Consider the following 15,100-nt stretch of genomic DNA (forward strand, 5'->3'; position numbering starts at 1 on the left):
TGATATCACAGTTTCACAAGTGCATTAAAAATCTACTTAAATAAGTGACGATTGTATAAACACTTGCCTAGTTTAGGCCATCTTTTGGCGGACCACTGGGGGAGTTTGGACCAGACCAATAAACAAGCACAGACCGGAAGTTAACTTTGGGTTCGGCGCGTAACTGCTGCAATGCGTGTGCATCCGATGAAACTGTCTGAATTAACGCATGCGCACGACATCACCGATATCACAGATTTGCGTTTGCGTTGCTTAAATGGAGACAATAAGGAGATGCTATTAAAAACTTTCCCTTTAAAACCCTTCTCCAAATGTTTGCGTTTTCAGGTCCTCAAAGCAATGTCACTGTGTAAACCAGTGGTTCTCAACCTTTTTCACTTTAAGGCCCCCTAGTTGTCCACAGCAATATTTGAAGGCCCCCAAATAAATTAAAAAAATAAAATATTTCCAAATAAAATTAACTAGAGCTTGGAATGACAAGAGAGATGTATATTCGCTACTAAAATCATAGATACGTATAAAGGCTAGCTGTCTCGCTCACGCTGCTGGGCAACTGAGTGGAACGTTCGCATTTGGCGGCCATCTTACCACAGGGCGATCGCTCACTCGTATTGTGTTTAATGAAGCATGTACTTTTAAATTAAAATTTTTGGTTTGTTATAAACGTCAGAGATGTACCTATGACACTGCACACTTAATGAATAATTTTCATGAATCATGTTAAAGCATCCAGAATTATAGCCACGTTAATAATGTTTGTAAGAAACCAAACCGTTTGAAAATCGGTAGAAAATTGACTTATGGTCATTTAAAAGTACCTGCACCATTAAAGGACAAGTTCGGTATTTTACACTTAAAGCCCTGTTTTCAGATTGTTTATGATGAAATAGAAAGGTTTTGACTGAAATTTGGACATATGATGCTGGCCCGAGAATTTTCAGTTTTTGTTGCATCACCCACTACCTCTACAATGGGTTTATAGGTGCACAGGAACAATCCTAAAATGCATTAAACCTTCGTTTACAAAGAGGTGAAACTCACCGAGTGGTCAGGGGTGTTCACTGATATGCTCACACAAAAATCGCTGCAAAAGATGCTTTCCAACAGGTGTTTTACCATTCGTTATAAACTTGTGGACCTATTTTTCCAAACGCCTCACACCCGTATATTCTTCCGTTGAGAGCTTGAATAATAGACACTCCAGCCCAGTTGGGGGAGTAATACTGTACCGTAGCTCACAGCACATCTAAGTCAATGGAGTTGGGCAAAAACTACGATAAAATCTGTTGGAAAGCATCTTCTGCAGCGATTTTTGTGTGAGCATATCAGTGAACACCCCTGACCACTCGATGAGTTTCATGTCTTTGTAAACAAAAGTTTAATGCATTTTAGGAAGGATTGTTCCAGTGCACCTATGCAGCCATTGTAGAGGTGAAGAGTGATACAACAAACAATGAAAGTTGTGCTTTCAGTGCAGCGCGCATAGGATTGTGGGTGATTTCAGCACGCGAAGGATACACATTTGCATCCTTTTCTGTATATGGGATATTTCTTGAAAGAAGGACTCAGTCCTTGGCTGAAATTCCGAGGATCCTCGACATCGGAACAGTCCTTCGACAGACATCGATGACGTAGCATCCTCAAAATTCTGGCTTCCGAGGATCCTTTTCTTGACATTGAGAAACGGCTTTAGCCTTTATACATATCTATGACTAAAATGGCCAAATAAGAAACATCTTAATTTTTGCTTCTTTTAATGCTTGTTTTGTCCAATTTTAAATAATTTTAAGTCATCTTGAGGTCACTTGGAAGTCTGCTGAGGCCCCGGTACCCCTAATTTCACGTACAGTATTCATTAAGCAGACGCTTTTCTCCAAAGTGAAACATATGTCAACGTGCATGCTTTTCCAAATGTTTACTCATTTTATATAGGTTGCCCTAGCCTGGTCCAACCAGACTCTCATACATTCATTTCATTTGTACAGAGAGTCTGGACACCCTCCATTGCAAAGCGTTACTTCCGTTAAGGAGGGTCCTCTGTTGAAGATTATAACTATTGGATCTGTCCAGAGTCACTCTGAATCTGCCATAACCAATCGCTAACGTTTGGTCGTGACGTATATCATGCACCGAAACCGGCCGGAAACAACAAGTTAGAATAATCAGACAAACAAAACTTAGCAAACCTGGTTCTTGCTCCGGCTTTAACTTCTGTATATTCGGCAGTTTTGCAACAACGGACCGAATAGCTTTTCTCACGTCTTTCCCCGCTGCCATTACTGAACTACAACTCAAACTGACGCACGACCTCAACGTCATCATTCTTAGCCACCCCCATCTGTTCCCTGATTGGTCCTGCAGATTTTTGCAGGAGAAAACGAAACTCTACAGAGCAGTCCCAGACGTAGTACTAAAGCAAAATGAAAATTAAGCGGAAGCACGTAGGAGGGCGGAGCCAGGCTAAGGTTGCCCCGCATAACACACAAAAACACATCCTTGTTTTAACACAAATTTATAAATATGCAGTCGTTTTATCTTGTTGTCTGGTTGTTCAGAAGCACAATGGTTGTGGGTTTGAATTCCAGACAACATATACTAATAAAACAAATTGGATAAATCTACAAAATAAATGCAATATAAAACCAGACCGCAAATGCAATGCAGTCACATCTGTTTCTGATTAAAAATGTTATGGTCTGTGTGACTGGATTAGGTTTTGAAACCAGTTGTATTTAGTACACTTGTGACTGGATCAAAACGGATTACTATAGTATCAGTGCCGTAGGTGTGAATAAGTTCATATGAAGGGCAGGGTATGACTGCGTGTGGGCAGCGGGATCCTCATGAGGGTCTTGTAACGCAGAAGTTCCCTGTGCAGCTCCAAAAAATGTTTCTCTTTTCGCTTCACCGTCCAGGTGAAGTTCCCATGCTTCAGCTCTATTTTAAAAACAGCTGGCATTGCCTTGGACACAGTGGAGTCATGAGATTTTTGAAAGAAGATAAAAAACACAAAGTGAAAAGTGTATAAGCTTCAGGGACCTTGGACACGCTCCTGTTTTTGGTGATCTTAAAGCGGTCCGGGGTCATGGTGAAGCGTTCCACCTCTAGGATCTTAGCAGTTATGGGGACATTGGTCAGGTACACCTGAGCGTCAGTCTCTTTAAAGCCAACAGTCTTGTACACAGCTGAGAACGGGATCCGGAAATCTCCTAAAAGAGATGACAGGGCAAATGAGGCATGCCTGAGGAAACTTGAGCTTTAGTAAGCATTCAGTGCACGTTATGTGACAATAAGGACATGCTGTAACATGCTATGGGGAGTATCTTTTATCTTTAGTTTTTTTTTACTTTTTTGAATGGACCCAACACACAACATGTTCCTATCCAAAAACAGAAAGTGGAATAATTATAAGCAAAATACATACAGACGGGTTTTGCCAAGTTGTGCATTCAGCTATTTATATATAAAGCTACTTCTATGCACACATAAAGGATGTGAAATGTTTAATAAAACGCTTACCTGAGGTGTTGAAATCATTGCAGTCCACTTCTTCGGGTTCATCCTCAGCATCTGAGAAGCCCAGCTCCCTGGTGTCCAGATTCTCCACGCTGTCATTCATGTTTGTTTTTATTAGATATAGGGCTCAGACTGCAGAATCACACTAACCAGTTTTCAGCCTGAAGGGCCAGCATTGCCTGTTTGTACACAAACAGTACACACATCTGCTTATGCTACTCAACAGGGTTAACAGCAGGGAAAAACAATGGTAAATGCAAACATTAAAAGTTAAACTAAACTGTGCATATATAGGTAGGAAATAAAATTGAATAAGCTTAGCAACTACAGTCAAAAAAATAAAATAATTAAAAGAGCAGCTATGGTCCGATTCACAATTTCCTTTGGTGTGTAAGTGTGTATTAGTACATGTTAACGATATGCAGAAGGAACATACACCAACGTAAACAATGACGCAAGTTATCGTTTCCAATGTAAATTTATTTTCTTGGACTACAACAAACACACAGATTGTAGGCAACAGTTTACTTCCTTTTCCTGTTGATGTGGACAAGGCGGTCATTATCATAAATCCTCCCGCTTCGGACTCAGCTTGTAGGTTAACATTGCATTGTGAGCGAATTTTTCAAACATGGTAAGGAGCGTCACATTTCCAGCTGATGTCAGAGGTATTCAGGCCAATAACAACATAAAGATTAACTGGCCAATCAGGGACACAGCGCTTTTCAGATCGATGAGTTTTGTACAAAATCCAAGCGTTTGAAGAAGACAGGGATATCTGGAGCTACAAAAATGTACGCTATGTGGGAAAAAAAATTTGAACCATAAACCACGCGAACACATTGTTTTATACCAAATACACAAAATAACCTTGTTTTTTGGCACTTTTACCTATGCTGGGTTGTTTCAACTTAAAATCCTGGGTTGTTTTAACCCATTGTTGGGTCAAATGTAACATTTTCTTGGTTTATTTAACACAACGGCTGGATTTGTCACTTTCTGACCCAACACAGCACTTTTATTGGAAATTTATGAGAAATTGAAAGGTTATGTAACATGCCCTCATCCTCAAAAAATATAAACAGAACTATGAAAGGTGAATATGTACACTAAATTAAATAAATGATTTGCAGGTTCAAGTATAAACATGGTTTGTAGGGGTGCACAATGTTGAAGGAAAAGATGCAATATACAATGCCAAGTGTAATAATGTCTCAAGTTCATAAAAATCAATATAAATTCAAATAAAACAAATGTTACCCTTGTAATTCAAGTCACACAGAACAAAATGATAGATTTTTTAATCCCAAACAATCATTAGGATAAAGGGGACATTTCCCAAGATTATTTTAACATGTCAAATTAATCTTTGGTGTCCCCAGAGTACATATGTGAAGTTCTAGCTTAAAATACCATATAGATCATTTTTTATACCATGTTTAAATTGCCACAAAAATATGTTTTGGATGTGTCCTTTTAAATGCAAATGAGTTGATATCTGCACTAAATGGCAGTGCCGTGGTTGGATAGTGCAGATTAAGGGGTGGTATTATCCCCTTCTGACATCACAAGGAGGGCCAAATTTCAATTACCTATTTTTTCACATTCTTGCAGAGAATGGTCTACCAAAACCAAGTTACTGCGTTGTTGTTTTTCACATTTAATAGGTTGATTGAAGCACTGGAGACCCGATTATAGCACTTAAACATGGAAAAAGTGTCAGATGTTCATGATATTTCCCCTTTAGGTAAAGATCACGTTCCACTAATATATACTAGTGAACGCTTGAAGTGGATCACAAAAGTTAATCAAAGTTGTCCTATGACAAGAATGGGTACACATTTTGGTTTTAGGACAATTTTTATGAAAAGTTTTGATCCACTTCAAATGTTGACTGGTGTATTTTGTAAATTTCCTACAGTAAATATAACAAAAATTATGTATCATTGTAGAGACTTCATTTGGTTGTGGTCCAGGGTCACATATTTATACTTCGAAAAATATAGAACCAACCTACATGTTTCACATTCTTTCTGAGAAAGAAAGCAAAGCTCTGTTTCTCCACGCTATGTGCATCGATCTAAAACTTTGCCTACACATAACTTTTTTTGACTGCACATAACTTTTTAAGACTATTAAAATCACTTAGTTATTGTATATCATTGTGAAAAGCATATTGTGATATACCCATTTATAATATTTTAATTAATTTCAATTGTATTGACCACAGTGTGTTATGTGATCCAGCATATTACAATTAGAGGATAATATCATGTCTGAATTCTTGATCAACGCTTACATTTCATTGATCTATCTTGAGTTTGCTCAGTTCTATTTTGAACACTTCCCTTTTCAGTCAAAGGTCAGGGGTCAGTGTCTTCCCCTCTGAAGCATAAAATTCTGTGAACAACATACAAGGTCAGATCAAAATGTCATTCCATCACTAAAATAGCAATTAAAAATAAAGAGACCACATCCTGTTTACTGCAACGCGTACCTCTTGAGAAATCCATAAACCCCAAAGTATTGTGAGAATCTGATTAAAACTAATAGCCGATCACGCTGCTCACAGACATAAAGAATCCGAAATGCTTTCGAACGCTGTTAATGCTTTTTATTGAAACATTTGTTAGTTAATACCCTGACCAAGGGGATGAATGTGAACTCTGAGTTGTAAAGGGTAAGCGTTTGAGCAAAATTGGCAGCTCATACAACGTTGTAAATAAATTGGGTAATATAATGCCATAACAGATTCAGCATAGACCATTGAAAAACTAACTAACACAAATGCATTACTGGCAAAGTAAAGGATGGGTTAAATGACTTTATAATTACAGATACAGGCTGAATGTCCAAGTAATTAAATGGTTTAATGCATGGAGAAAACAATAAATGGGAGGAAAATAAGTATGAAGAACAAATACAAATTACAGATATTATGCTGAAACACATCATCCACTTCTAATCCAACACAATTGACACATTCATACCAGTACCATAAAGCTAAATTTAACAACTGACTCTATGTTATGTGAAAAATAGCAGAAAAATAAGTCAACATTTGTATTCCTTAGACAAAAACATCATTATACATGCAATTAAAAGGAAAGACACAGGCTTGATCTTTCAGTTTCTTGCATAAAGACACACTTTAGCTGCCAAGTGCATTTTTCTTTAGACTGCAGTAATTTTGCTGCCAAGCATGCATTTTTCCACCGTACCAACCCCACGTAACCCTTTATTACACATAATGGAAGATTTTCTCATTTGGCTGGTGGTGGTGGGCTACAGATACTGACTGGTCTATTCAGTCTGATCGCTTAATGACCGTTTAAAATGTGTGAAAAAGAAATCCTGTGTACTAGAGATGAGCCTGTTGAATCCTCTGTACCTCTTGTCTTGCGTAAGAGGAGAATAGCATTCATGAGCTGCTCTATGGCAACTCAACAATAATAAAACTATGACATCATCTTTGCCGGTTAAGCCAACATTAAAAAATTCCACTTTCCTTACATAGCACAACCAGCTCTCTTACGGTCTTCCCTCAATTCAACATTTTACAGCAAATACAACCTTAAAGCAACCAAGCCCTCTAATTCATTCAAAAAGACAGTGATTTATAATTCAAACAGACATCACTGGCGTCAAAATATTAGCAAACTAATTACTGTTGGTTAAATACCTGGTTCTGTTACATATATTCAATTTCTGTTTATGTATTTCACACTTTAATTCAAAAACTATTCAATGTAAACCTTTATTTTTAGTAGGGTTGCCCCGATATACTGTATCGGCCGATGATGCTTGCTATACTTCTCAATGAATTACGGTGAAATGCCGCTACATCCAAAAGCCAGAGGGCGCTCTCGTGCAGAAACTCAATATGCGCTTTAGACGAAGAACCATACACGCGCAGCTCCAGGAAATGGCTCAAGGATGTATTTATATTGCCGTTCTTCAAACCTTTTCAGGTATTTTCATAATAATAAAGAAAAAATATAGCAATTATGTTTGACGAGTGTTGCTTTTTCAAATGCATGTTATAAACGACTCAAACTAACAGTGATTTCAGATCGATAAGGATACTGATCAAAAGCCGTAGTACATGAAATAGTTGTGAATAATATCGGCTGTACGATTCAGAAGAGTTAACGTCACGTATTATTAATGTATATCGGCATTTATCGGTTCACCCCTAATTTTTAGTGCATGAAGTACAGTAGTGCATGACATGTCGTACCAGTTGAGCAGCAAAAACATTATCAATAATATCTGTGGAAAACTCTCATCAACCACAGAAACCATATTCAACTCATACTTCTGTATCTATAAACAAATCAATGTGTTAACAGTTATGCTCTTACAGTGGAGAAGATACCGCATACTGATTCAATACTGAAACTGCTCACTCCTCCTATATACTGTACAATAGCAAACGAGTCTGCTTACTACATTGGGAAGAAGTGGTGAATGAAAATTTGTCTGTGTTATATTAAGGAAAATAAGGAGTTAGCAAGTGTACATCTGATGTACCCTAAAAATCAGAATGCATTGTGAGTGAACGAATGTGAAGAATGAAGTGGTTTTTAAATACCACCACAAAAAAACCAAAACCATATATAGTGCACTTCTGTATGGCTCATGTGTCTCTCCCACCTGTGCAATGCAATTTCAAGGCTGCATAGGTCAGAGAGGGGCAATAATTTAGGCAAGTCAATACCAATCCATTGGTAACATGTTGCAGACTTAGCTTGTATCCCAGAATACTACATTCATGATTGAGAACCCATATTTGTTGTTTGAAGATTCTAACAAACAAAGCTTTATCTGTGTGTTAGTCACACCCTGGACAACTGTCTATTCACTCACTGTACCTGGGTGATTCTCACGAAACCATTGAAACACCATGGCACTAATGATTTTAGCTATAAAATGTGTAATATAGTAATATTAAAAAGCATCAGAATTAACACAATACTGTGTTCTACCTTGCACAATGTGTGATTTCAACATAAGAATTTATAATTTGTCAATTTTATCTCATTTTCTGCTGAAATTCTCATTACCGCAATGCGTCCGGCTGTGTTTGAACATGCGTTATGCTGTAATTTAAACATATTAAAACAAAAATATTTAGAAAAAAAATAAATTGATGTTTTGCTAGACTACTTTAGATGACAGAAAAATAATTTACTGAATATTCATGTATAATAATAATGAAGAAAAATTAGGAAATTGATGTGTCCATGCCTGATGTTCTCATCCTCCGCAACACTTTTTGAGAACAGTTTAAGCACACATACAGAATTTTAATAAAGTTTGATTTTGAGTGACCAAGCAGATGGACCAGTTACTTCAAGATGGCTACCAGGTAAGATCATCTCTTTATATCTTTCCAGTTAAATTTGAAATATTCTCTTGTCAGAATGCTTACACGACATTTTGATTATCATTACCGAAACAGGTAGTTCCCTTTCAATACGGTTCACTTCGCATTGCGTCAGTTAGCTGACGCTATGGGGGAAACTCCTGTTTACTCCGTGACTGAAGCCTATTGGTTAACGTCTGTACAAAGTACAGACCAATGACGTTTGAACCCGCGCGCGGGATGCACACGTCCTTATATAAGCGCGGTTCAAGCGTCAGGAGCTCATATTATTTCTCCTTCAGCGCGAACCTCTCGCTGCTCCGAAGAAGAAGAAGAAGCCTTACCTCGCCGTCGACAAAAGCCCTGCAGCGGAGTCCAGGCCTCGCGTCTTCCCCTGCCCGTTCCGGCTGAGAACCGAAGACAGCAGAATCCAGGTCTAGCGTCTCCCCTGCCGCTTTCCGGCCGAGAACCGAAGATAGCCTTCGCTTGCCGTGGTACGAGCCCTGTGCAGCGGACACATGCCTGACGAGGTCTCCCCTGCGGCCGCCCGGTAAGATCAATATTTTTAATATAAAGCTGTAAGCTAAAAGAGCAGGCGCTGTTGTAATAGCGTCCAGCACAGCGGCTTGAGTGAGCCTCCCTGCTATGAATTTCCCCGAGCGCGTCACCGGTCTGGCACCTCCCACGCCGGGACCGCGCTTATATGCTTCGGTTGTCTTATCCATGTTTCGTGCTCCCCCTGCTGTTCCTCTCTCCCCGGGATGAACACACGGCGAGCCATGAGACTAGATGGATGCATAGACAAACACACACGGACTAACCCCCCCCTGTGTTCTGTCACATCGCAACCGTTCATGCTTACAGAGTCCCTTCGCTCCTCTCACATTCAGTGGCGAGATCTCTGGCACATATATGAATCCCCCGAGTGCATCGGGTGATACCGTTTATATGACGCATGGCTGTTCTGTCTGTGTTGCTGCTCCCCTCTGCCGTTCCTCTCTTGTTGAGATGAACAAGCGGGGAACCGTAAAACTAGAAAGATGCATACGACAAGCAAACACGGGCGGATCTGCCCCTGTTCCCTGTCATAGCACAGCCACTCGTGCTCCACGCTCGCGGAGTCCCTCGCTCCTTTCCCCGCAGTGGTGAGGTCTCTTAACGGCGTAGTTAGCACGCGCTCTTACGGCTCGCTGCCTCTAAATGCAGCTGTCTAGTGTTCAACGATTACAGAGCTTCATGCCCCTCCCCTCCTGGAGCGGCGCGATCTCATTCGCTGCTCGATAGGGCGGATTCGCCGCTATTGGAGCATCAAGAACACTCATTATAAGAGCTAACCGGCTCACTATTCGTCTATACAGAGCTTCATGCCCCTCCCCCTGGAGCGGCGCGATCTCATTCGTCTGCTCGATAAGGCGGACACGCCTCTATTTGAGCGCTAAAACACTTATTATAGAGCTTTACCGGCCTGAGTCTATCTCACTTCGGAAAGCTCACGACTCGTCTGCCCGGTAATTTCTCTCTGGTTAAGACGGAATCAGAGGCAGAACGAGTTTGTTTAACATACTGAGGCCCGAATACCTCCCTTTATTCAGTCCCGTCCTATATCAGTGCGCTGAATATTGGTACATTCTTATATACCCGGTTTTTCTGCCCTTTTTAATAAACGGCAAAACCGCGGGCCTCACGGCAGACTTCCTCTCTGCGATGGGTTCAGTCTGACATTAAACCACCTAGACATACTGCTCTGCTCCGTGAGCCGTTCGGGTCACCGTCACTACTAAGGCTCGTGCAGCTGAACGGTCGAGCTCTGGTCTTCGCAGCACAGCTGCGTCGACATAGAACTGTCTGGGGGAAGAGGGTTTAAGTCGCGCCTCGGCTGGACTGCCCTGAAATGTTTTCTGTGTGCTGTTTATCCAAAACATACTGTGTAATACTGTTGGTTATGCGACCTCACTATAGTGGCGAACGGTATTGAATTCCTCTAAAAGAGTAATTTCCGTGCTTACTATACTGTGTATTGACACCCCACGGTTGTACGGTGTCTCTAAACACTTTCTCGCCTTACTGACAAGCAATCAGTAATACGCACACACGGCCCGCTGTCCATAATTCTATCGACGCTTGCCGAAAAACCCCCGGTTTGGCCATATACTGTGTATTGACACCCCACGGCTGTACGGTGTCTCTAACACCTTTCTGCCAAATTCGCTCGCAGCCCACCTCAGTTTCTCCGCTACGATGCTGACGGCGCAAACGAGCACGGTCTTACGGCTGTCATTCTCTCTTCATAGAGAGACGCAGCCTCAGACTTTTGCATGGCTCTAGGCATTTGAATCGCGCCCTCTCCGGACGGCCACTCAAAGCTTACAGCCAAGCGGTTTATGACGTTTTTCGGCCATACAGCTGATTTATATCAGCGGATCCGAAGACGCTCACACCTCCGCTCTGCTCCAATACTCGGAGATATTAAGGGTAATATCAACCTGAAGTGAGCTTGCTACCCGCCACAATAAGTTTCAAAACTCAAAGCGCGCGCACAGACAGACGCGCGGCATCTCGTTTAAGACGGGCTCACGTACCCCTCTAACGAGCCTCAGAAAACTGAATATCGTGGCATTCTGTTCATAAGTCCACTTCAGTTTGACTAAGCAAAGGTCCCGCCCCGAGCTGACGGCCGGGAAGCTCATGCTTAAGTTACACACAGCTGCATGAAGTGCTACCATTACGAGATCGCCAGCATCTGCTGTGGGTTGAACACGCTTTACGACGGCAATCAGCCTTCGGCGCGTGGAACGCCCGTTTGTCTCATATCAATCACCTTGTACTGTACATACGGTCCATTAAGGGGATGATTTTAGCACTGCAGCACTCTCGACCATGTTATTGTGATAATACGGTCGGGCAAACTACGGTGGTTTCATTATTTACCGAACCAGACTGAGATCTCGCCCCCTGTACAAGCTGGCGAGTCATCTCCTTTACAAACTCATTGCATCGCTTTATAAGCTATGTTCAATCAGAGTGATACGCATCTCGTGCTTAACTACCAAGATGCAGACATATTAACCCGTTACGATGGGCGTGCAGAGATTGCATCCGTGGGACACGACCTACATTACGTGCCTTATAACACGTTGACACGAGCTGCTAGGACCCCTTTCGCGAGGCGTCCTTATGCAAAGTCTGATCTATTCTGTCTAGTGACAGCGAGAGTCTTCCCCCCGCGAATTGTAGGTGGAACAGCTTTCTCCTCACTACAGAGGCTCGTGCACGGCGGCTTTCTCCCCCTGCGTATATATATGTGGCGGTGATAACAGCGAACCACGCTTTTATGACCGACCATTCACTTTATTCATAAGCCTGTCATTTCTCAGATGCGGACGGTGCCCGAGGCGCAGCGCTCTGGAGCTGTCCAAGGTCCTGTATGACAGATACGTCTGACGTACATCAGACGATCAGCTGTTCATCGGCGTCACAGATCACTCACTAGCGCACCTGTCAATACAGGTTATTTATGGATCGTTGACGTTATCACCTCCCGTGACAATGAAGTCTACTCCATGTATGGATTAGATCCTCGGGCATGGTCTTAGAAGTTTCTCATTTGACATTTGTGACACGGCCGGCTGGTCCCCGCCGTCCACGTTGTCAGTTTACAGCTTCTACATCCCTGCTTCGCGCACTACTGAGGTTTGTTGCATTAAAGGTGCGCCGCGTAAGCTCACCTGTATGCACGATATGGGTTTTAATTATATGCGTCCACCGTGCGCTTAGAGAAGCTCACATATGCACGCTATAACATTTCGGTATACACTAAAGATGCGCTCGGAAAAGCTCATCTGTATACACGGCTGTGACACATACATACATTGTTGTTCATCTGTGTACGTTCACGGTGCGTTGAGTGCCCACCGTACGTTCATCAATCATATCTGTACACATTCACGGCGCGTTCTGTGCATTGATTTATCTATACGCATTCACGGTGCACTGAAGGGTTCACCCGTGTGCGCACAACTTATTATCAGAACACATGACGGCGCGCTTGAGAATCTTGCCGGCCTGTGCATTATAACACTCTGATTCATCTATATGCATTCACGATGTATTCAAGTGTTCACCTGTGCCCGTGCAATTTATAGTCAATACACATTTACGGCGCGCTTGGACAGCTCACCGATCTGTGCACTATAATACTATCTATATGCATCCCGATGCGCTCGAGGGCGCACCTGGGTTCACACTATTGTGGTATCTGTATAATCCCACGCTACGAACCGTTCTGCCGCATATAATAGTCAGATCGGCCGTTCGTGAGTTTCGCAGATCACTCACTATGTATGTGTGTTGCTTACAGTGGTTATTTAGATGGATCGTTGAAACCATCGCACTGGCTCACGCCCCTCTGAGCTATGTCCTATATAGGGCCCACTCTGTGAGAGTTTGGCTTTTTCATGGACTTGGTCTACAGGGGTATCTATATTTGATATCTGCTACACGGCCGGCTGGTTTTCGCCGTCTACGTTGTCAGATTGTACAGCTTAGACGTCCCTGCCCTGCGAGCGCAGGTTCTCTCGGCTTAATCATGCACGCTCATGCGTTTTATGTGTACACCACGGTGCGCTCAGCGAGCTCACCAACGTGACTCTGAATTTACTTATCTCGCACACCCGCGGCGCGCTCGGTATCTCGCCGTCTTGTGCTATGTTATGTGCCCCCGGTGCGTTTAAAACCCCACCGTGTGCGCGTCAACATTTTATATGGTGCTTACACATTGCTTAAAGCTGTGAATATGCCGGGTATAGGGCCACACGCAGTGTCTCTCCGGTAAGGCACTTCTGTACGTTGTGTATGCACGGCGTGATGGGATTACGTTCCCCCATAGCGTCAGCTAACTGACGCAATGCGAAGTGAACCGTATTGAAAGGGAACGCTTAGGTTACTCACGTAACCCCGGTTCCCTGAAATAACGGGAACGAAGCATTGCGTCACTTGCCGTGCTACAAACGTCTACGCAGCGAGTGTATTCGGCTGCGCGCTTCAGTCGAATAATATGAGCTCCTGACGCTTGAACCGCGCTTATATAAGGACGTGTGCATCCCGCGCGCGGGTTCAAACGTCATTGGTCTGTACTTTGTACAGACGTTAACCAATAGGCTTCAGTCACGGAGTAAACAGGAGTTTCCCCCATAGCGTCAGCTAACTGACGCAATGCTTCGTTCCCGTTATTTCAGGGAACCGGGGTTACGTGAGTAACCTAAGCGTTTTCTACATTTCGAAAATTGTTTGATTTACAATTTTTTATGAAAATGTTCTTTATTAAAGTCTAATTATATGCACTGAATAAAAAATGAGCAAAGCCTACGTGGCTTCTCTATTTTTAGCAAAACATACTGGGGTACCTCATCCTCCACAACACCATTCTCATATACCGCAACCATTTAATAGCAGTTGCGGTAAAGAGAACTTCTGTTTCGGAAATGAGAATTTAAGCATATTGTTTATTACATTTAAATATCTCTTATGAATTTAATATAAATTTAAAATGTAATAACTGTTGATATTTTGCTTTATGATGCTTCATTGTAGACAGTCAGCAAGTGAGAAAAAAGCTTTAGCAAAGGCCAGGTTGACAAAGTTCAGGGAGAAACTTAACAGCAACCCAGAATGGCTCGAGGAGCACAGAAGGAAGGAGAGAGAGAGGTTAGGTTTGGAGATGTTACTAGCAGGTGTAATTAGCAAAAAACACACTACAGTGTTAGGAAATGTACATGACAAACACACAACACAACGCAACAAGTCTATACTATATGATGATGTGTACATTCATTTTTGTCTCCCATGTTGTGAGACATGCTAATTTAATGTTATGCTTTCTTTCCACTTTCAGGTATCAAAAACAACCTAGCGATGGCACGCCACGCATCTAGGCGCTGCAACATCAGTTGGATCACAAGATCCACAAAGTTGGATCCCATGCGTGCCAGCATCTCAGCTTCCTGCGACCGCACAACGCGCGCTGTCTGCAGCGTCAGATTGCTGCCTGGGGGCGAGGGACAAACTGAGACTAAAGGCAGCACCTCCTTTCTGCGCAGTGCGTGAGTCACAGACACCAGAGAGGATGGCCTAAAAGCGCCCGGCACTGTGACAGAAAGCGGGTTGCTGCGCAATTCATTAGGACTGTGCGTTAACCCTTTCCGCCTCTGCTGTCTTCGC

The 15,100-nt window shown here is 42.3% G+C and overlaps 1 protein-coding gene across 1 annotated transcript in view; it reads right to left on the reverse strand.

Annotated features, from left to right (window-relative positions):
• The window catches only part of pld1a (phospholipase D1a), a 53,636-nt gene that overhangs the window by 31,763 nt on the left and 6,773 nt on the right, over window positions 1–15,100 (reverse strand). Inside the window, exons 2-4 of the mRNA XM_073875590.1 lie at window positions 3,520–3,695; window positions 3,040–3,209; window positions 2,813–2,962 (exon numbers count right to left, since the gene is read on the reverse strand). Of these exons, the coding sequence (XP_073731691.1) occupies window positions 2,813–2,962; window positions 3,040–3,209; window positions 3,520–3,619 (420 nt within the window). The 5' untranslated portion in view covers window positions 3,620–3,695. The remainder of the gene's footprint in view (window positions 1–2,812; window positions 2,963–3,039; window positions 3,210–3,519; window positions 3,696–15,100) is intronic.

Source organism: Misgurnus anguillicaudatus, chromosome 2 (assembly GCF_027580225.2).
Source record: "Misgurnus anguillicaudatus chromosome 2, ASM2758022v2, whole genome shotgun sequence".
Taxonomy (NCBI): Eukaryota; Metazoa; Chordata; class Actinopteri; order Cypriniformes; family Cobitidae; genus Misgurnus; species Misgurnus anguillicaudatus.